At 38.2% G+C, this 24157-nt stretch overlaps 1 protein-coding gene across 1 annotated transcript; it reads left to right on the forward strand.

Moving 5' to 3' along the window:
• Positions 1 to 705: 705 nt before the first annotated feature.
• On the forward strand, positions 706 to 23146 carry USP38 (ubiquitin specific peptidase 38). The gene is made up of 10 exons (XM_066385817.1): positions 706 to 1392; positions 3551 to 3686; positions 6538 to 6667; positions 8471 to 8572; positions 11999 to 12157; positions 14212 to 14405; positions 14900 to 14993; positions 16374 to 16480; positions 18112 to 19474; positions 22260 to 23146. Exons 1-10 carry the CDS (start codon positions 711 to 713, stop codon positions 22419 to 22421), a joined length of 3129 nt encoding a protein of 1042 aa, XP_066241914.1. The 5' UTR covers positions 706 to 710; the 3' UTR covers positions 22422 to 23146.
• The last annotated feature ends 1011 nt before the right edge of the window (positions 23147 to 24157 follow it).

Raw genomic sequence — 24157 nt, forward strand, 5'->3', positions numbered from 1 at the left:
GTCCGAGCACAGCCCGGAGGGAGCAGACGAGCTGGGGCACCGCAGCGAAGAGGAAGAGACGGTTGGGGCGGGGCGGAGGGGGTGGGACGGCGGAGGGGGTGGGACGGCGGAGGGGGTGGGACGGCGGAGGGGGTGGGACGGCGGGCCTTCCCCGATATTCATACGTCACTTCCTGTTTGCGGGACCTTCTGAATCCGGGTCAAGGGTGTTCACCTCCTCTTCCTGGCTGATCCGGCAGTCTCGGTGACAGCGACTCCAGGCTCAGACCAGGACCCGTTGTATCTGAAGATCGCCTGGGGCCCGGACGCCCACACCTGTCCCGGGACGCGGAGGCGCACTTCCTCCACCGGCCGGCTCGCAGCCCCGGAGCCTAAGCGCCCCCGCCCCCGCCCCCGCCGCCGAGGGCCCCCGCTGGCGCCTCCGAGCTGATGCTGAGAAGGACCGCGGGCCCGGGGCGGAGTGCGGGCCTCTGGCTCCTGAGACCCGCCGCGGACAGTGCGGCTTCTGACTCGCCCCAAGCTTGCCAACCCCCCCTGCTCGGGCTTGGATGGGCCCCCCTGCCCGATAAATGTGGCTGCTGAGGCGGCCGTGGCGGTGGTCGGTCCCGCTGCTGCTGTGCTCCCAGTTCATCTGCGCCCCGGGGCTCGCCTGCCCCACTTCGGAGCTGTATCCGCCCGCCCTCTGCCCCCTGGCCTCGCAGCGTGGCGACAATGGACAAGATCCTGGAGGGCCTGGTGAGTTCCTCGCACCCGCTCCCCCTGAAGCGAGCTATCGTGCGGAAGGTGGTGGAGTCGGCCGAGCATTGGCTGGACAAGGCGCAGTGCGAGGCCATGTTCGACCTGACCACTCGGCTCATCCTGGAGGGCCAGGACCCCTTTCAGCGGCAGGTGGGGCACCAGGTGCTGGAGGCCTACGCACGGTACCACCGGCCCGAGTTCGAGGCCTTCTTCAACAAGACGTTCGTGTTGGGCCTCCTTCAGCAAGGCTACCACTCGCTGGACAGGAAGGATGTTGCCGTCCTGGACTACATTCACAACGGCCTGAAGCTCATCATGAGCTGCCCCTCGGTGCTGGATCTCTTCAGCCTGCTGCAGGTGGAGGTGCTACGCCTGGTGTGTGAGAGGCCGGAGCCGCAGCTGTGTGCCCGGCTGAGCGACCTCCTGACCGACTTCGTGCAATGCATCCCCAAGGGGAAACTGTCCATCACCTTCTGTCAACAGCTGGTTCGCACCATAGGCCACTTCCAGTGCCAGTCCACCCAGGAGAAAGAGCTGCGGGAATACGTCTCTCAGGTGACGAAAGTGAGTAACTTGCTGCAGAACATCTGGAAGGCCGAGCCCTCCACGCTGCTGCCTTCGCTGCAAGAAATTTTTGCAAGCATTTCTTCCACGGGTAAGCGTCATTGTAGTCCCAGGAAATCTCGGAAATTCAATCTCTCTCTCCCACTCATACACACCATGTTGCTTCCCCACCCTGAAAATATTGTTAGAGAAAATCTGAGTGCCTCATCCGAAATTTTATTCCCATCCACTAACCTACTCGGGTTATTTATATATCGAGAATGTGGAGGTCTAAGACCTTTGGCACTAAACAAGTTGCTTAATTACCCGTCCTCCGCCCAAGTGACGGAATGCTTCCAGGATGACAGCTACTATATAAAGCTTCTATTCATTAGTGACTAAGGGTAGTGTAGTAATGCTTACCATATTATTATTGATTGTATTGTAACCCTGTCATTTTGTTACATGAGTTCCCCCCTATCTTTAAATTTCCCATGTTTTAAAAGTTCGTGGACTGCAGTTTGTTTTATTATTGACTTATGCCAGTTAGCTCTGTAGTTTTTGGATATTGACATTTTCTGTCTGTGTAGTGTTCATGAAAGGTGGCGGCTAGAATGAGGGAAGGGAAACAACATGAGGACCTAAATAGGTGTTTTTCCACTCGTGCTTTAGCCCATGAACTGCATCCCTCGAAAGCAGGGAGGGGTCAAGTGATACTAAGCCAAAAAAATGCTTTGTCATTCAGTAATTGTACCTGTACATTTACATTTCTTGTTTGGACGTGGAGCTTCTATTTCTGTAGGTTGTGAAACAATAGATCCAGAATCTTGTCCACTTTCTTTCTACTTGATATAGTCATTCTCCCTGGATATTGGTGGAAACTGAACTTGTCAAAGAGATGTTCTCCTTTATCTTGAGAACCAAAAATAAGAGTCCAGTTTTAACAAGCTCTATGCATGCTGATGAACTAAGTACATTTACGAAAGAATTATCAGCTGTGCATTTGTAGTATCTGAGTTGGTTTATTTTTTTAATTGTAATCTTTCTTGTATTGCCTGTGTTGCTAGAACTGTTATATTTCCCCAGAACATTTTCAACTGTAGCAGTATAGGTGCTGTCAACCTAAGAAATTTCCAAACCTGTAAGAATTTTTATGAGTTTATTTGAGGCAAACTTTCAACAGTTGCCAGGAAGCCAAATCTCAACGGATTGAAAAAATGCTCTGCGAAATGACAATTTTACCATTTATTTTATACATTAGAATCAAAGGGGAAGGCAAAAAAGGGTTACATGAAATTCATTGGTGATAGATGAGGGAAGCCAGAAAAAAGCAGAGCGGGGAAATCATTGGGATTGGATTAAAAGTAAAAATTTATAGACTCCAAACTTCTTTTATAGAGATAGGCATAAGATGGTCAACAATGAAGATGATAATAACAACAAGGGGGTTTGTGGTTTCTGTTCTGGTGGGTGCCTGTTCCCTGGAAGGGACAGGAAAGGGTGGTCACTCTTAACATTTTAAAGGTGCATTATCAGTCAGGTATGTTATTGTAGATGCAGAGAGACCACAGACAGGCTCAGTTAAGGGTCAGTACAGACCTTTGGTAGAGGAAAATGCCGCCCTAGAACATGACTACCCACGATGAACTGCTTTGAATTAGAAAGTTTTCATTTCAAATCATCCTGTATGGTACTCTAGGTCTCCGAGTTAGCAAGGCCACCGTGCAGGGCTCCCCTGAGCTTGTTGGTTCAGCACTTTGCCCCATTTTTGGAGGCGCAGTGCTCACCTTGAGTTTGCTATTTAAGCAGAGTCCCTCCAAAATTTACCTTAATTTCTACTTTAAAAGATTTTTTTTAAATCTTCGTTAGTACAATTTAAAAGCTACTGTAATTAATAGATGTAAGTTTCTTTGGGGGACCTAACGTGGGAATTCAAATACCTTGCATTTCTGCTTTATAAGTGAAAATTTTAGCAAAGAATTCAAGAAACTAAAGTAACTTTGGGACTAAATATGGCAGTAGTAAACAACAGTTTTTATAGTGGTGTGGGATAGTTTTGTCTATAGAATGAGTAACCATGGTTACTCTTACTCTCTAATTTCTATAATGTAACATTCCTCTTATGTTAGAGTACCCATGATGTGGAGCATAGCAACTGCTTCCTGATGAACACCTTTGCTGCAGTTACTTTTTGTTGTTGTTAATTGTTCTCTCTATGCTTGACTTGAGCATCCTTGTCCTATCCCTTTTTCTTTTCAATTAAAAAACAGATGCAACATTTGAACCTTCTGTAGCGTTGGCAAGCCTGGTGCAGCATATTCCTCTTCAGATGATCACAGTTCTCATCAGGAGCCTTACTACGGATCCCAATGTCAAAGATGCAAGTATGACCCAAGCTCTTTGCAGGTACTTATCACACTATAGGCCAGTGATGGGCAATCTTTTGAGCTTGGTGTGTCAGAATTCACCAAAAAACCGAGCATAACTCGGGTGGTGTGTCACTTTGAGAAAAAAAACATAATTCACAATATTTATAGTTTAAATAACAAAAATGTATAATTGTAATACATAACTGTATTTAATAAACCAAAAACTAATTATTTAACTTACCTGCTTAGTGACTTCTTTGTTCACCTGTCAGTCGATTTCTTTTGTTGCTCTTGATATTATTTAACTTGTGTGGGGTGCCGTGAACTAAGATAAGTGAGGGGGAGGGGAATTCCTTAACTAACCTACCTATTAGTGACTTTTTTGTTGCTGAATTTCATTGGCTAAATCTTCAATTGAAGGTTGGTATTTTGTACACTTCAAGCCCAAGCAAGTGCTACTAACTTCATCTGTCAGTCTGTTTCTTTTGTTGGTTTTGATATTATTTAACGCTGAGAATAAGGTCTCACAAAAATACGTAGAGGGAAAAATTGTGAGTAAAGCCATTGCTATATTTTTCAGGGTGCTAAAAGTGTCTGGTAATCAGTTCCAGGCACTCCAAATTTCCTGTTCGTAGTGGCACTCCTCTTGATTCTCCAAGCGGCCCCTTTCCAGATTCTCAAGCTTTGACCTCAAGTCGACAAACACCTGAGCCCAGATGCTGTCTTGAAATTCTGCAAGTTGCATCTTATGTAAATTAAGATGGCTGCCGCTATTTCTAATGGCGGGAAATGGCACCCATAGCACAGGCAACTCGTCTCTCCCAGCCTCCCCCTCACTTATCTCAGTAATGATGGTCAATTAGAAATCCACAACACCCAGAACAGTAGATTGGGTGATGGTTGCTGTGGTTATGTGGTTGCTGGTAATGGCGATCACAGGACCCCCAGAGATGTGTTCCCCGCAGCATTCCGCTGCTCCCTGCTCCGCCAGCCAGAAGTGAAGTCAAAGATCCCCTAACAGCCTGACCGGAAGTCCTGGAACTAAATGCTCTGTGCCGGAGTTCTGTTGTTTTGGCCTACAGTTCTCCAGCACAGACTGTCTACACTACAGCAAATGTTTTATCCTCGGCTCCTGCACCTGGCCGTGCAGGAGCCGAGGATGAAACGTCCTTATTGGCATACGGCCCCATACTTCTCTGGTATGCGGCCGCATGTGGCCGCGTGTCATCGAAAATGGCTACACATGTCAGTGCTGACGTGTGTCATAGCTTCGCTATCACGGCTATAGATAGTAACTGTATATTTGGGAGGAGGAGATATTTTGTTGTTTTTGTCAATAAGGGAAAACAGTTTAAAACTGAAATTGTGGAATCAAATATATAAAGATGTGTGTGGAATGACCACAGACTTTTAGGAAAATCAGCCTAATAGTAGCTGGAAGACGTGAAACAGTTGGCAGGAACTACTTTAATAACATAACTATCGTTGTTGGAAGGGAAACAAAATGTGTGTAGGAAACAGGGAACATACTGATAACTTATAGTTAACATGCATTTGAACTCTGGGGCTGCTCTTAATGTCTAATGGAACATTTAAATTTTAAGAGCAAAATCATTAATAAAGATAATACTCCAGAATTAATGTAGACAGTTATAATTATAACTTAGCTGTTATGAAAATAACCATTTCAATTTAGAAGTCAGTCCTTTTAAAATATTAGTTTTAAAAAAGTCATGTTTGCGTACTTAGTATTTATATATAGTTTACATTTTATACAAAGTATTTACTTATTGCCACAGCATTAATATTTGATGGAAGAAAGGCATCACAGTGACTTTCCAGTGTTATGTATTAACTCATTCACTTCATACCAGCCCTATACAGTAAGCATGTTTACCTATAATCTACAGATGAGAGAAACAGACACAAAGAGGTTAAATAATTTACATAAGTATTTAGGGCCCCTCAGCTAATAAATGGTGAATTGAAATTTTTAAACCAGATTACTCTGAGTTTAGAATCCTGGCTTTTTGTTTTTTGTTTTTCACTACTTTTTTTTTTTTTTAAGGGAGAGGTGGAGAAGCAGTGAGACAGACTCCTGCATGCGCCCCACCAGGATCCACCTGGCAAGCCCCCACCGCAGGATGCTCTGCCCATCTGGGGTTGTTGCTTAGCAACCAAGCTATTTTAGCACCTGAGGCAAGGCCATGGAGCTGTCCTCAGTGCCCAGGGCCAACTCACTTGAACCATTTGAGCCATGGCTGCAGGAGGGGAAGAGAGAGAAAGGAGAAGAGGGGAGGGGAAAGGTAAAGAAGCAGATGGTCACTTCTCCTGTGTGCCCTGACCAGGAATCGAACCCAGGACTTCCACGTACCAGGCCAACGCTCTACTACTGAGCCAACCAGCCAGGGCCTCACTACTATTTTCTTATTATATAATCTCAAAAATTGGATTACTGGGTCAAATAATATGAACATTTGGCCCAATTTCTTAACGGAATTTCCTATTTCCAGAGAGGAAAAATTTTGGTTTACATTCATATGTCTAGTTCAGATAGCTGTATTTGAACTACTCTTCTTGGAGTAAATTTGACTAATAAATTCTAAATATCAATACGTAACAAATTTAAAGCCTGTTGTGAAACCATAATTTATCAGAAATTCTTTTTATGGAAATGTGTTATAAGAAACTCAGCTTACGAGACTGGGAATTCCTTGAGCACCAGCACCGATTATACTTGTTTCCTACGTCTTGATCAGTGCTTTGCACAAACAAGCTCAGTAAATATTGAGTCACAAAGTGAGTGGTTATCTACTATCACCTGTTGCTTCTAACTAAATAATGTTGAAAATATTGTCAATAACAATAGTTTTCTTTTTCTTTTTCAGAATGATTGACTGGCTGTCCTGGCCGTTGGCTCAGTTTGTAGACACATGGGTGATTGCACTCTTGAAGGGACTGGCAGCTGTCCAAAAGTTTACTATTTTGATAGATGTCACTTTACTGAAAATAGAACTGGTAAGTGGGAGTATATAAATCTATTAGAATGTATGAACTCGTATAATCAATCTTTTTATTTTGGGGTTGTCCCCTTTAAGGCATCTAATTTTGAATGGGTTCTTGTTTTGTTTGGCTTTGGATAATAATTTTGGATAGGCTATGGAAATTTAAAATGTTATCTAAGCATAGGTAACCAGAATAATCTTGCTGTTTTCATATCTAATACAAAAACCCATTTTTTCCATTATCCCTTGAATCCAACTAATTAAGCTTTACAAAGATTATTCTGCCCAAACTGTCTTTGACACCAGTACTTTCCAGTGTTGCTAAACGCAGGAGTTATTTCTCAGGCCCCCTCTCATTTGCCCTCATAGCAGCATTTGACACAGTTGATCACTCGCTCACTTAGTTTCCAGGACGTACACATTCCTGGTTTTTGTTTTTGGTAACTGGCATCTCTATAGTGAGTCTTTCTATGTTTAGAGTGCCTTTGAGTTTCTTCTTGGATCTACTTTCTTCTCAGCCCATACTTAGCACATCTCTAAGTTAATGAACTAGAAATATAAACCATTATTCCTCCATAAACTCCATATTCACATATCCAGGTGTCTAATTGGATCTCAGATGCAGCTTATCCCAATCTAACCCTTAATTTCTTTCTCCTCTTAGACCTGGTCTTCTCTAACTCAAATGGCCGCTCAATTTTCCACTTGCTCAGACCAAAAACCTTGAAGCTATCCTTTTCTCTTCACTTTCTCTCAGCCCTTGTCCTACAAATCCTATTGATTCCACCTTTAAAACATGTCCAGAATGCTACAACTGCTAACCAGCTACATCACTACCACCCTGGTCCAAGTCATCACCTCTTGCTGTAACGATTGCAGTAGCCACCTGGCTCCTGTCCTTGGTCTGCTACAGGTGTCACCCAGGCCCTTCCTGGTCTGGCCCACTGCTGCTTCTTGTCCAGTCTCCAGTGTTAAATTGCCTGTTTCTGTGCTTTCCTTACCCGGGCCTCCTGCTGTATCTAGTACAGCGGGGTGTGGGCCTCGAGCCCTTGCAGTGCTGGGGCTCCGCCCTGCTTGCTGTGCTTTTCTCTAGGTATCTGTCAGGCTTACTCTCACTTCCTCCAGGTTTTTGTTTGTTTGTTTTTAATTTAGAGAGAGAGAAAGACAGGAACATTGATCAGCTCCTGTTTGTACCCTGACCGGGAATCGAACCGGCAACCTCTGTGCTTCAGGGTTATGCTCTAACCACCTGAGCTATCCGGCCTGGGCTCCGTCAGTTTTTTATAGTCAGATGTCACCTTTCTCATGAACTTTTTTTTAAATCCCCTGTATAAAATAGCAGAGCCCTTTGCCAGGCTGCGTCTCCTATTTATCACTCTTTGTTTCACAGCACTATGTCTGTGTTACTTGTTAGTGTCCCTAGCCACCCTCGACCGTAAGCCCTGTAAGAGATGGGTTTATCCACTGTTCTACCCTCAGGGCCTAGACCAGTGCTAAGCAATAGTGAGTGCTCAATACACAGGTGTCGAAAGAATTGAGTGAATACTGGAGGAGGAGAGTATCATCTTTAAACATGTGTTTCCATTTGATCAGAAGGTTTAAAGAGTTTGTTAGGCCATTATATTCCCTTGATCTCTGTCATGTTATTTCCCAACTTTCTCCTGCTCCTAAAGTTTACTAGGGTAACAGGTTATGATAGAACCTTCCAGGACGGGCAATGTGCACGTAAATAAATTTTAGCCTAGGAAAATAACCTCTGATTGGGTTCACAGCTTCCTTACAAACCCTATAGATGGACATCTTGTCTTTTTTGAAGGTCTTTAATCGACTTCGGTTTCCTCTTGTGAGACCTGGTGCTCTTGCAGTTCTTTCTCACATGCTGCTTAGTTTTCAGCATTCTCCGGAGGCGTTCCATTTGGTGAGTTATGACACAAGCTTTCTCCATTGAAAAACCTGTCCTAGAGTTTTAGTTTAATACTGAGTCACATTTGTATATAGTGAAAAGATTGTAGGTTGGTTCTAAATCTATTTGCATGTAGCTTTATGACTTCTTAGAAATTTGAGATTGTGGGATTTCCCTCCAAGGAATGTATGTCAGAATATTATGGATCTCACCAAGACCACTCCTCCTGTCACCACAACCAGCAATTGTGAAGTTACTGCTCTGCGTGAGGTGTCACATGTCATTGTCACTGACAGTTGCCAGTTGCACATGCGAACAGTATAGAAGGAATAAAATGGTTGAAAACCACTTTAGAATTCCAAAAGCATGAAAACATCAGCTCCAGAATTAGGGCTCAAACTACAGCCTACAAATTCTGTTGACTCCTCTTTTAAAATACAATCTGAATCCTACCACTTTGAACCAGCTACATCACTGGTTTTGATTTGATTTTACTTCAGTAATTGAACTCTCAGTTACTGCCCATGAGAAATGACACGGTGTTATTTGGGGAAGCTGCATTTATCTCGGGCGTCACAGGCAGGCAGTGCATTTATCTGGTCACTCGCCTCCTCCACGGTCTGCTCCTCAGTTGTTCAGAACTAGAACTCATGGGTGCACCAACATTGTAAATCTCGGCAATACCAACCCACCACAGACAAATTCGGAGGATACTGATGACACATAGGATTCACTTATTATTAGCTGGAAATGGAGCTAGTCTTGGAGCACCATATACTGACCTAGACTACTCAGTGTCTCCTTTCTGCTGAAGGAAAATTTGCAGGCTTTGTAGGAAGCCTTGCTAACAGGTAATTACATTGTACGTATCACTTAGGATGAGTGGCTTCTGCAGTTAATTGCCCTAATTGTTGAGCTTGCTTATCAGTCAACAACCTTATATCGTTTATATACAAACAGGACTCAGGCTTGGGCTAATAGAGCACGTAGACTAGCAAAGTCTCCCAAGGAACAAAACCATCAATTATTTCCTCTGTCTCAGACACAGTCATGTGTGTGCCATTTGAGAAAGAGTTTATTTTCAAAATTCCAAGATGGAGATTCTCTAATATGACTTGATCATCCACTCTATGGTTCATTACTCTAATCATGGAACACATTTCTTAATCTCTCTGAAAGAAGAAAAAGGTAGTTGAGATAAATGGCTGCCTTTGAAATATTTGACTTATTAAAGTAAGGAAATATGAAGTCATTTATTTAAGGAATAGTTAGATCTGATATGGAAAATGTGACCTGGCTTAGGAAGGCCTAAAAACAAAGACCTTATTACTGCCTGCATACTTGGATTAGCCTGACCTGCCGCTCAACTCAAATTAACTTGGGCATATAGTATTGGGTCATATGGTAGTTAAATCACCTATAACTCTAAAAACTTAGCAAAGGACTCAGGTTAGGAGTTAAGTTGAGCAGTAATCTGGAATCACCAGCGTCATTATTTGTTATATGTTTAGAGTATTTTAGAGCAAATCAAGATTGTTATATGTATTATTATGGACTAAGGTGCTTTTCATGTGCTTTTTATAATTGGAAAGATACTTAAACTTAAATAAAAATATCAAAGCTTCTAAGTAAATAAATTTAATACACATTTTCTCAAATAGTATCTTAAGTTTAATGAGGATTACAATAATATCTACAAATACAGGGATGGGCAAAAGTAGATTTATAGTTGGGAGTACTCGAAACAGTTTATTCTTGTATTGTTATTTATTAATCATTGTATATTTTCCATATGGACAACTGTAAATCTTCTTTTGCCCACCCCTATATTTATATTTGCTCATTCAAAAAAATAATCCATTTCCAAGCATATAAATCTATATGCCTGTGAAGAACTTAGTCTTATTTCTATGTCAGTGATAATTTTGACTATATAGGATGTAATCATAGATTACAAAGACCAAATTTACATCCCAAAAGCTTTTGGAAGATTTGGAATCTTAAATAAATAATCATTTTAAAAATTATCTTCTTCTCTTTCATCTCTCTCCCCCTTCACCTCTAAAGAAACAAAATAAATTTATATTTCTATTTTAGCAAGGGGGTATCTGATAGATGCAACAAAATTATAATTCAGATTTGCTTAGAAATGAAGAGGCAATAGGAATAGAGTTAACCTATTAGGAAGCGGTAGTTTTGTGTCCAAATAGACCTTTGATAAAGATTAAAGAAGGTGGTGCAGAAATTGAAATGTGATTTAAGACCTCAAGCATAAGTGTAAACCAGACAGAGCAGAATGGGAATAGTGGTTTTTTGTTTTGTTTTTTTTTGGAATAGTGGTATTAAGGCAAGAATGTGGTTGTTCTTTTCAGGGGGAAGGCAAGGGAATTGATTGGGATATTAGTATAATTGTTGTTAATGCTCTTTGATGATAAGACCATAGAACTATAACTTCACTTTTATCACTAGTTAGCAACCAAAAACAAAATGTTCTACAAACGGAAGGTGCTTTTACATATGAAATGTAAATAGATAGTATCAGATTATAATTAATAATTAGTGGGAGCAAGTATAGCACTGTCCTAATGGAATGAGCAAAATAGTTTATTAATAACATGCAATTGGTTCTTACTGACTTTTTAGTCTAATTTTATAGTGAAAGGACATTGTTGTGCTTATACTACTAACAATTTCCTGTATGTTTATGAGCAGTAAGCACTTTAGATTTCCCTTTTGTTTTCAACCTCAATCCCTTTAGAATAATAAACAATAGTTCCTGACTTGGAGTGGTGAACCCAAGGTGTAGTGGAATGATACACCTGAAACCTTTGTGATTTTATTAATCAGCGTCACCCCAAAACATTCCGTTTTTTAAAAAGAAAGAAAAAATAGCTTCTAATCCCTTTATTTCTAAAGTGAAGAATAGAGGTGGTTTTGTGAGGATAACCGTGCTAGCATGAGACATCCCCTGTGCTTATCCAGAAGAAAGGTAATCCTGCAGCCTGAGTTGCCATTTTAGTTACATGCATAAGGTATTTTGAAGACTTTTCTTTACATAAACTTTATAATGTGTAAAGGATGAAAGATCTAAAATTTACACTAGATGGAGCTCTTAAGCTAATACTAAGTTTATCTTTTAAAACTTTGTTCCCATTGAACAATTTGGCATTTTTTAGAATGCAGTGACTAAGGCTCCTACTTTGTACCTTTGTTTGTGTTTTAGATGAAGAAATAAGGATGAAGAAAGGGTTTTATATGAAATTACAATTATGTAACTTTGAAAAGTAGATTTACCTTGATAGTCCAGAAATTTTTTACTTCTCAAATTTTTTAGGAAAAGTCTGGCGGGACATATAGAAAGGTATTTGCTGATTGTGTAGCCTAGAAACTTTGTTGCCAATTTGTATGAATTGAGAAATGTTTATCTTCTTTTGTCTTCAGATTGTTCCTCATGTAGTGAGTTTGGTTCACTCCTTCAGAAGTGATGGTCTGCCCTCCAGTACCGCCTTCTTAGTGCAGTTAACAGAATTGATACACTGTATGATGTATCATTATTCTGGGTTCCCAGATCTTTATGAACCGATTCTGGAAGCAATAAAGGTATGATAGGAGTTGCACCAATATTTGTGGATCTGTAGCCCATGATGTGATAGATGATGGGGTGAAACATTCCTATAACTAGCTACTCATTTTACTACTGTATGGTAATATGCTTTATGTTTGGAAAATGCAATTGAAATCAGTGTTTTTTAATATTTAGGAGATAATGTCTTCTCTTATTTTCTGTAACTAATCTAAATAATAACCATATTTCTTCAGTTCTATAATGCTATCAATTATAAGGCATATCTTTAAATTTGTAACAGCTTCTGGGGACATTTATTAAAGAAATGCCATGTTAAGTGATGTATACATAAGAATTGCTCTAAATATCAGAAGTGTTAAAAGTATGTAAGGTGCATCATAGAATCAAGAAAGTCAAATATTAGACTTTGCTTCTTTGCTGCTTTTTATTCCATGTTATCTATGGACTGTTCATGAATATCCATATTTCAAAGAATCTTTACTTGAATGATTTGTGAACTTACCTTGTTTTTCAAGTTGTGTTCATTTGGATCTGAAATGCGGTGGTTCTGTTTGTCTTGAAGAATGGGTCACAATAAGCACAACTTTCTTTTAGTAAACGTACTGCATAATAAGGGTGTAACAAAAGGATTGGAGGGGTTACCTCAGCCGGACTTAATCAGAAGTTATTATAAATCAGTCTATCCATAGTATTTCTTCTTAAGGTCTGAAATACAATAAGGTCTCATTATCTTTACTTCTGTATCTGAAATGAATAAAAACATTTTATTTTTACTATATATAATAGTTAGCTAAGTCAAAATTATAGTGGTTGAGCCCAGAACACAACACTGTTCAGCAATTAGTGCATACTACTGATATGACATTTGACACAGAAGTAATTGTCTTTTGGGGTAGGAGCTGTTTGTCATGGATTTGATAGTCAAGTTAATCTCTCTCTGTGATGTCACTATATCCAATGATGAAAGCTAGTGATGTTAATTGTTGAAAATTCTATTGACTGAAATAGTCTTAGGATCTCGCGCTGAACCCAGGAAAGCACTTTCTAATAGCAATACAAAAACAGATTAAAATTCCTTCAGAAATTACTTGTTTTCTGAGGTATAAGCACCAGATGATAATAGCAACACAAAAGAACCTTAATGATTTTCTAATTCTCCAGTGCTCTACTCATGTTTGAAATTACTTACTCTTAAATTTTTATGTCATATATCACAAAGCAGGTAAGAAGAGTCTGTATTTTGTAATTATTTTCAATATGGTTAAATGTGAGATTGAATGTTATTTTTCAGTCACAGGTCATTGTATAAATACTTAGATGCTTTCATGTTTCATCCACTGATTCCCTTGAAATTTTATTGATAAGGGTTAATACTGGGTAAATAATTAGTAGTGAATGAAAAAGATATTTTTTATTTTCATTACAAAATTTAAAAGCAAATTGTTCGTGTAGCTTTTTCAATTGTGTGCTAATTTAAGTCTTCTGCTGTCTTTGAATGGAAATGCAGTATACTCTCTGATCTCAAAGTTAGATTTATTTTGTGAGAGAGAGACAGAGATACAGGAAGGGAGAGAGATGAGAAGCATCAACTTGTAGTTGCAGCACTTGTAGTCATTCGTTAATTGCTTCTCATACATGTCTTGACAGGGGCAGGGGGACTCTAGCCGAGCCAGTGACCCTGGGCTCAAGTCAGTGACCTCAGGGTTTCAAACCTAGGTCCCCAGCATCCCAGGTCATTGTTCTATCCACTGCGCCACTACTGATCAGGCTCAAAGTTTTACTTTTAAAACATTTTGCTGACAAATTGGAAACAAATAGTAAAAATGTGATTTGAATTCTTGGTTTTTTAGTATTCCTCAACTGATAAACCCTACTTTGTTTTTCATTTCTTTTCAGACAATTATTTTTACATAAAGGGTAATTTCATTTATTTTTGATGACTAAATACTATCAAAACTAAGTGGAAGGAGGAAATGGTTAAGTGTCAGTGGAAGAAACTTCTTTAAGGTGTTAGTTAATTTAATAACAAAAATAGTTTATTTTTCAACTTTTTTTTTATGATCTACAGGACTTCCCTAAACCCAGTGAAGAGAAGATTAAATTGATTCTCAATCAAAGTGCCTGGACGTCTCAGTCCAATGCTTTGGCATCTTGCTTGTCCAGACTTTCTGGAAAATCTGAAACTGGGAAAACTGGCCTTATTAATCTAGGAAATACATGTTATATGAACAGTGTTATACAAGCATTGTTTATGGCCACAGAGTAAGTTTAAATTTGAACATTTTTATATTCATTTTAACTGAAAAAATTGATGCATGCTGATGAAATGTAAACTGGTAAGATTGTTTTCATATTATTTCTTATAAATGGCAGAAATATTATTATTTTCATATAATTGCCTTATTCAGAAACCAAAGTGGTTTTAGTGCTCAGGAAGTATTAGAATACTAACTCATATAAATTCTACTTTATGTTTCTATTATATCATATATAATATATTCTTATGAATTATACTGCTCACAAAAATTAGAGAATATTTCAAAATGAATATGAAGCGAGAAAATATCCCCTAATTTTTGTGAACAGTTTATTTTGATTTGATATTTGGTGTAACAGAGAGATTCACCTTGAGCCAGAGTTTGTGTCCTCAAGTACAAATATCTTTACTTTGAGTATAAATTCTTAAACTAACTTCCTTTTAGCTTTAAAAAATGCATGTGTATGTACAAAAATTATTATATTTTATTGTCTTTCAGTTTCAGGAGACAAGTATTATCTTTAAATCTAAATGGGTGCAACTCATTAATGAAAAAATTACAGCATCTCTTTGCCTTTTTGGCTCATACACAGGTGAGTATAAATGTAGGTAGTGAATATATGTTAATCCCTATAGCAGGGATCGGGAACCATTTTGGATGAGAGAGACATGAACGCCACATATTTTAAAATGTAATTCCGTGAGAGCCATACAACGACCTGTGTACGTTATGCATTATCCAATAAAACTTTGGTGTTGTCCCGGAGGACAGCTGTGATTGGCTCCAGCCACCCACAGCCATGAACATGAGCCGTAGGAAATGAATGGATTGTAATACATGAGAATGTTTTATATTTTCAACATTATTATTTTTATTAAAGATTTGTCTGCAAGCCAGATGCAGCCATCAAGAGAGCCACATCTGGCTCCCGAGCCATAGGTTCCCAACCCCTGCCCTATAGTATACATGTTAATATCATAATATTCTTTAAATTTCACATTGTATCAAACTTGAAAAGCCCCTTTCAACTGATGAAATCATATATCACCCAGCACAACAAATCCACTTAGAAATGCTTAAGAGATACTTAAGGATATACCAGTTTTTTTTCTTCCTCCCATTTTCCCTTTTATGCTTACCCATTTTCCTAATTATTACAGATAAATTTTATTTTTATTTAATAAGCACCTTCATGTAGAAATCTTTTATTTTTTTTTTATTTATTTTTTAGGTGAGAGGAAGGGAGATAGTGAGGCAGATTCCTACGTACACTCCAACCAGGATCTACCCAGCAACCCCTATCTGGGACCAATGCTCAAGTACCGAGCTATTTTTAGTGCCTGAGGATGAGGCGCTCTGACCAACGGAGCTATCAGAACCCAGGGCCACACTCGAACCAATCGAGCCACTGGATGCAGGAAGGGGAAAGGGAAGAGGGGAGAAGCAGATGGTCGCTTCTTCTGTGTGCCCTGACTGGGAATCGAACCCAGGATGTCCATATGCCACGCCAATACTCTTATCCACTGAGCCACCGGCTGGGGCCTAAATGCATTTTTAATAGTTTGTAGGTACTGAGTTAATAGATTTTCACAGTAATGAACAATTAACATAATTTTGTGGAGCAAAGCACATAACTATATGACTGTCATAGAAGATAATACCAAGAACATTACATTAAGAGTTAGACCTGGGTTGTAATACAATCTCTGTCACTAATGTAGCTAGCTGTATGACCTTGGGCAAGTCACATAGTTTCTCTAGATCTTAATTCTCATCTGCAGAGTGAGAAGTTATAACTGAAGGTTATCTAAATCTATTTTTTATTAATTTATCTGCCCTCATTTTAACAGCTTATAGTAAAGGTTAAGCGCAATGTAATTTTAAGTAATCTTTATTAACCATATATTAAGATTTCAGTTATTTGGTTCATGGTGTGAGAATTACCTCCTGTATTTTCTCTACTGATAACAAGAGAGAAGCATATGCACCTCGGATATTCTTCGAGGCTTCTAGACCTCCATGGTTCACCCCCAGATCACAGCAAGACTGTTCTGAATACCTCAGGTTTCTGCTAGACAGGTAAAAATTATTTTTGAAGTTATGATTTGAATTGTGTTCTTTCATAACACTTCTACACAGTATTGTTTTAGTCTTAAAAATACATTTCAAGTGTTAATTTTTAAAATACCTTGCTTTTATTATGTATTTTAAGGATCCTTTTTATTATTAATTTGTTTTTTGTAATTTTCTCACTTTAGACCAACTGTGGGGTCGGGAACCTATGGCTCACGAGCCAGATGTGGCTCTTTTGATGGCTGCATCTGGCTTGCAGACAAATCTTTAATAATAAAAAAAAATGTTAAAAATAGAAAACATTCTCATGTATTACAATCCATTCAACTGTGGTTGGTCTAAAGTGTGGTATGAGGAATAACTAGGATCCCCAAAAACACTTTCAAGGGTCTTTTCTAATTATACTTCTGCGGACATGTAGTCGAAGCCAGATTTCCTTCACGCACTTTTAGAAAATAACGTATCATGTTAGGTTGAATGCAGAGCAGATTCAAAGATCTGGCTGTCTTCTATTAAAGCCAAATACTTGAAAAACTTGCAAAATAAAAGTTTCCTTTTTCTAACTAAATTTTTTTGGTTTTATGAAATATAACTTTTTCAGTAAAAATGTTAAATGGATTTATTATTGGTTTTTACATATTTTGTTATTACTTTTATTCTCAGATTTTGAATACAGTAAATATTGATAGATGTAACCACATAAGACAATGTGTCACTGCCACTGGTTTTGGAGTTGCCAGTTAAAAGAACTACTTCTTTCTCTTCATTGTCAGAAAGTTGGTCTGTAGATGTTGACTTCACCGATATTAGTGAAAACCTAGCTAAAAAATTAAAGCCTTCTGGGACTGAAGAAGCTTGCTGCTCCAAGTTGGTGCCCTATCTATTAAGTTCTGTTGTTGTTCACTCTGGTATATCCTCAGAAAGCGGGCATTACTACTCTTATGCCAGAAACATCACCGGTACAGAGTCCTCGTACCAGATGTGCCACCAGTCTGACACTCTGGCATTAGCTTCCCCCCCAAGTCACATACTCGCAAGAGATAGTCCCAATGCAGTTATTGAACAGGATTTGGAAAATAAAGAAGTGTCGAAAGAGTGGTTTTTATTTAATGACAGCAGAGTGACGTTTACTTCATTTCAGCTCCTGGGTTCCTCAATTATTTTTAAGAGTACAAAGGGGTCCTGAGACCAAAAAGTGTATAAACCTTTAGACCGGTTCATAATTGGGTGGATTTGGTATATTAACTACAACGTAGTAAGTGCTATAAAATAGTAGTGTGAGGAAAGTTTAATGAAATATAGGCTAGTAATAGCCCATAGCTTCTCTTCGATCTATGTTCTCAAACTAGTCGATACAGGGGTAAGCAGAAATAGGTTTGTAGTTGTTCATTTGGAAAATAATACGGTAATAAATAATAATACAAGATTAAAACCTATGTTTTGTGTACTCACAACTGTAAACCTACTTTTGTCCACAAATATATTCCTCTTGATTAAAAGAGAAGAAATTTGATTTTTATACATAAACATTATATCTGATAAAAATTTGTTTATATAATATAAGCCATTGATATTTTTAAATAGCAATGAACTTTAAGCTTGAGTAAGTAGCTGTGTAATGATATATTCTCCTGCAGGCTCCATGAAGAAGAAAAGATCTTGAAAGTCCAGTCCTCACACAAGCCTTCTGAAAGTCTGGGGTGCATTGAAACCTCTTTGCAGGAAGTGGCCAGTAAGGCAGCGATACTGACAGAGACCCCTTACACAAGTGATGGTGAGAAGACTCTGATAGAAAAAATGTTCGGAGGAAAACTAAAAACTCACATCTGTTGTTTGAACTGCAGGAGTACCTCACAGAAAGTGGAAGCCTTTACAGACCTCTCCCTTGCCTTTTGCCCTCCTTCCTCTATGGACAGCTTGTCTTTTCAGGATCCAGCATCATCCCCAAGCGCACGGGATAGTGGTCTAATGCGAGCCTGTGTGCCCGGTCCTTTGCAAGACCCAGGCCTTTATAATCCAGCTACAGCTGCCTTTGTCTGTGACTCAGCGATGAGTGAAAGCATGGTGGGCCGTCCTCCTGAGGAATGTTGCTGTAACGAAAACACTTCTGTCCCTGATGAGTCTAGCAAGATTTGTGTTACTAAAGACGTACCTCAGAGAGCAGGAGGCGAACCCACACCTTCAGTAACTGACTTACTAAATTATTTTTTGGCTCCAGAAATCCTCACGGGGGACAACCAGTATTATTGCGAAAACTGTGCCTCTCTGCAGAATGCCGAGAAAACTATGCAAATCACAGAGGAACCTGAGTACCTTATTCTTACTCTCCTGAGATTCTCGTATGATCAGAAGTATCACGTGAGAAGAAAAATTTTAGACAATGTGTCACTGCCACTGGTTTTGGAGTTGCCAGTTAAAAGAACTACTTCTTTCTCTTCATTGTCAGAAAGTTGGTCTGTAGATGTTGACTTCACCGATATTAGTGAAAACCTAGCTAAAAAATTAAAGCCTTCTGGGACTGAAGAAGCTTGCTGCTCCAAGTTGGTGCCCTATCTATTAAGTTCTGTTGTTGTTCACTCTGGTATATCCTCAGAAAGCGGGCATTACTACTCTTACGCCAGAAACATCACCGGTACAGAGTCCTCGTACCAGATGTGCCACCAGTCTGACACTCTGGCATTAGCTTCCCCCCCAAGTCACATACTCGCAAGAGATAGTCCCAATGCAGTTATTGAACAGGATTTGGAAAATAAAGAAGTGTCGAAAGAGTGGTTTTTATTTAATGACAGCAGAGTGACGTTTACTTCATTTCAGTCCGTCCAGAAAATCACGAGTAGATTTCCAAAGGACACAGCGTATGTGCTTTTGTATAGAAAACAGAACAGCACTAATGGTTTAAGCGGTAATAAATCAACCACTGGACTCTGGATAAATGGAGACCCACCTCTACAGAAAGAACTTATGGATGCTATAACAAAAGACAATAAACTATACTTACAGGTAAGTTGGAAACACAAGCTCCATTTGTGGAAAATACTTAAACATTGGACAGTTGGTTAAATGAGAATCCTAATTTTGAAACCCAACTTCTACATTTTCAAGCAATTAAAGATCTTGTTTTTAATTATAGAAGATGTGATTATTCTAAAATCATACAGAAATATAGAGTTTAATAAAATGGAGGTATCTTCCCTCTTCCCTTTAGTTCCACCTACCAGGAGAAACAACTGCTAAATTTGGTGTTAATTCTTTCTAGACCTTTATAAGTATTTTAAGGGCTACTTATTGACATTTGGATAGATAAAATGAAGGACACTAAAAGGTGGAATATGTAGAGAAAGGATATTAGTATTATTTAACAATCTGAGCAATAAAATCAAGGAGATAAAAGAACTGTTTTTCTTTGAAACTTGTCAAATTGCTATTAATAGAAAGGACCAGCAGTAAATTATAGGTGAAACTGTAGGTGTATTAACTGGGTAATCCAAGTAATTTTATGAGTTTAAATTAGTTTCTAGAACTTTTGTGTTTGAAAGTCTCAAAACTCCTAAAAGGAGCAGATAATATGAGAGAAGAAATGGTCAACTACTGTACTGACTTTACTAATTTTTAGAGGGAATTTTTCTCAGAAGTTTTGAAATTTATTATAAAATACTCAAATATGATACATTTTTAAAGGAGTATGTCAGTGTACTAGATTGACAATGACAATACATTTTACAGAAAAAAATAAGAAATTCAGACTATTTGTTAGAGCTGCTTCGCAAAGACTCTCATCTAGTCAGAAGGTGTATGATCCAGGGAATAGAATGTATTCAGCCATGTCCTGGCTAGATAGCACGTAAACACTACATGTTAAGTATGGTTCATAAAGATTAAAGAGGCAGGGTGAGTGTAAGAGGGTTAGGTTGAAACAGAAAATTTTTATAATATAAAATAGAGAAAATATGAGCCGATGCCATCTTAATTTTTGGAAATATGCCAATTACCTACCATATTTCCCCAGGTATAAGATGCACTCTTTTTCGAAAAATTTGTGGTCTAAAAACTGGGTGCTTTTATACAGTGGTGGCATTTCAAATGCCATAGATGGAACTGAGGACGAATCACTGAGGACAGTGATTCGTCATCAGAGTCATCAGACATAGATGAGGACAAGCTAATAGGTGGGAGTTTTAACAGTGATGAGGAGTTATATTGAATTTTATGATGAATAAAACTTGAGTTCAGTCATTTTATATAAGACATTTGTTTCAAATTTCGGTTCCCAAAATTAAGGTGTGTCTTATACATGGGAGCGTCTTATCCATGGGGAAATACAGTATATATCAGTGATTGGGTGAGATATTATTAAAGGAGAAACATGGATTTTGAAAAGATGAGAAACGAGTCTAATTTCTGACCTAGGACTGCCCAAAGCTCTTAGAACTGTAACAACTACTTGTACGGCAGCCTAGTTCTAAATGACTGTCTCTCTCTTGCCGCTTACCCCGTTCCATCCGAATTATACAGTATTTGGTGTGATGAGCCATTCATTATTGTCCTATTGTCACTGTAAAGGAAAAGTGTTACATACTTTCATTCAGTTTTCCAGTGTTGTGCAGTTCTAAATTTTAAGTCTCACATTGTTTAAAGCAAAAAGGATATCACTAAATTAATTAAAATTTAATTTTATTTAATAGTTAACTACTTAATTTTAATTACTAGACAACTATTTAATTTCTAACTAGAAAAAAAAAGCTGACTAGAAATTACATAGTAACATTGCCTTGCCAGATGGAGCAAAATAAATGGGCTTTTAGTTTAAAAAGGGGGGGATACAGTACAGTGTTTGTTATTGTTAATTGTATTTCAAAAGTTCTTCAGAATGATTATGCCTAACAGGTTAAGGGTTATGTGATCTCAGCATTTTTTAGACCTAGTGACATGGACCTCATTTGAAAGTTATAGGTTCTTTCCCAGAAGTATTGGCACATGCCAGAATATTTTACATATTCTTTCAAATAGTCTGTGCCAGTTTTGAGAACCCAGTTTTGTAACTTGCCAAATGAATTTTCCATTATTTATTCACTTTTTCTCTTTTTGTGGCTAAGTACCTAACAGTATTCTAACTTGAGATCATTGATATTTATTGAGAACTTAATATGTATCTGGCACATAGGTGAATATGTTTCCTGATAAGATTTTTAATGGTTTGGTAGAGAAAAGTTTTAAGTATTACTGTAAGAAGATAGGTTCCAATTTCCAGTGTTTTGAGATGTTTTATTTACTGGGAAATAGTCCAAGGAAAGGGTAGAAAAAAATTCAGCCTTTTTTCATTATTCTTACCTTTTACTGTAACGACTCACTTCCAAAGTAGCCCCACTTGTTAGAAAGTAATCATCCATTGTCATAACCTTTAAATTCTGCAGTCTGTGTATAAGAAAAGAAATCTTTTCTTGTATGTGTTGATGAGTGTTGACAAGAACTGTAATATTTCTGTAGAGAAAATTTTGGACTGTGGGCTTCAGTTTCTTCTGTAAAGTGTGATATTGAAATAAACAGCCCTTATGACCTGTCATTCTGTAGACTTACACCAAGACTTTGCTCTCTCTCTCGTTTGCTCCATCTGCGATTATATACTTTAGTAAGATTTGAAAGGATTAGTGTAGTCAGTATTTTTAAAGTTAATAAGATCTGAAGGATGCTTATAAGAATTAAAGCAGTTTTTAAATATTTATATAGGTGATATGTCCATCCATTGTATTTAGGATTTTAATTTTGTTAAAATTATTTTTAATTTTAGGAACAAGAGTTGAATGCTCGAGCCCGGGCCCTCCAAGCTGCATCTGCCTCCTGTTCATTTCGGCCAAATGGATTTGATGACAATGACCCACCAGGAAGCTGTGGACCAACTGGTGGAGGGGGTGGAGGAGGATTTAATACAGTCAGCAGACTCGTATTTTGATCCTGAGAGAGTTCAAAATGCACTGGTCACAAAATATCTAATACTATGACTGTTAAAATGTCAGACTGTAATAAGTATCATATCTATCTTTTTTTTTTTTCATTAGACCCTGTACTTTAAGAAAACACACTCAGTGCTTGTTTTTATTTTCTTGACAATACATTTATTAACAAAATGCATCATGGGGAAAAAATCTACCTCTTAAAATTCCATTTGCTTTTATAGTTAGACATGCTTGACCAAAACTTTTCAGAGAAAAAGATGTACCTGGTCCCTAATTAAGCTGCATTGAATTTAATAGAGGCATTTAAATGCTTCTGTCCTCAGTTTTACTGAACAAAAGATAGAATTCATTTTAGCATCCTTTATAAAAGAATTATGTTAGAGATGAAGGAAATATTGTTTAAAAAGAAAAGAATCCTTTATGTCCTATGATTAAGTTCAAATCTTTGAAAATACTGGAGATAATACAGTCTCTGATGAAGGCAATAACAAAATGTATCAAGCTGTAGTACCTTTCAGGTTTCGTTAGTGTTATCTTCAGCATCACCGTATCTGCATTTCAAGTGCAAATGTTTTTAAAGGGATTATTTATACATACGTGCTGAATTGATTTTAAGAAAGGTGCATGATCCTATAGAAGCAACATTTTTACCTAAAAATGCTAACTTTGTAGTGTTTCTAATCATTAAGGATTTAAAAATTCTATTTCAGGGAGTCTTCTGTATGTTTTGAAGAAAGGAGTTTTGTATGTGCCTTGCAGTACCGTAATTCAAATATAGTCATCTTTGGCTGCGGAAAAACTATTTTCAAATGAAATGTTAGGAAGTAATTTTTTGTGCTGACATTAAAATTATAACTTTTTGAAAGGTATTAGATTTTCCTGAAGTAAAATCTGATGGTTCTAAATCAGTGTGTGAACTTTGTTTTTAACTCTTAGAAGAATTCAGAGGAAATGAACCTAGTCAAGTAAAAAATCTGTTTTGATTTTGTTACTCCGTCCTCAGAATATTAAACATTGATCACATAATATTTAGAGTTGTACGTTTGGTTTTTCTCTTTTTCATTTAAGTGATGTTTTGCATCGTTGTTTCTGCTTCATCGTTTCAGATAAGATGTCAACATGTCAGACCAGGAAACTGAAACAAGCCCCTTCTCCCGAGTCTTGATAATATAGTGTTCAGAAGTGATCCCATTGTCTTCCTTCCTAAATGTTTGAACTTATCCGTAGCTATACACTGTTCTGACTGGTCTCATTTATTTTGAAAACATTTTAAGGAAAGAATGTTCTTTGGTGATTTGAGGTTTATCTTTTTCCCCAAGCTTTTCACAGTCATGGGTAAAAACAGCACGCCTTGTCTTCCTTCCACTGCGTTCACCTCCTAACCTTCCCGTCACCAGGAGGATTAGGGAAACTGGATTAGTTAATCACTGGAAATTCTTTGCAGAATTAATATTTCCCTTCCCTACAAATGAATGAACCAGAGGAATTTTTGTCTCACTTCCTTTCCTATGGGCTTCCTCTTTTTCTAATCGGAATTTCTTAGCTCCCTGTGCGTTCAGTTATCCACAGATTAGATCATGATTTATAATCAGATTCTATACATCTTCACATTTACTGAAATTGGTAAAATCATTTAATGCTTGGTGGGTTGATATCGGGCTCAGCTGCTTCTAGAAACTTCCATAAAAGCAGACCAATACACAGTTTTATCTACAACTAGCAGGTCATTTAA

The sequence above is a fragment of the Saccopteryx leptura genome, chromosome 1, assembly GCF_036850995.1.
Source record: "Saccopteryx leptura isolate mSacLep1 chromosome 1, mSacLep1_pri_phased_curated, whole genome shotgun sequence".
In the NCBI taxonomy this organism is placed as follows: Eukaryota; Metazoa; Chordata; class Mammalia; order Chiroptera; family Emballonuridae; genus Saccopteryx; species Saccopteryx leptura.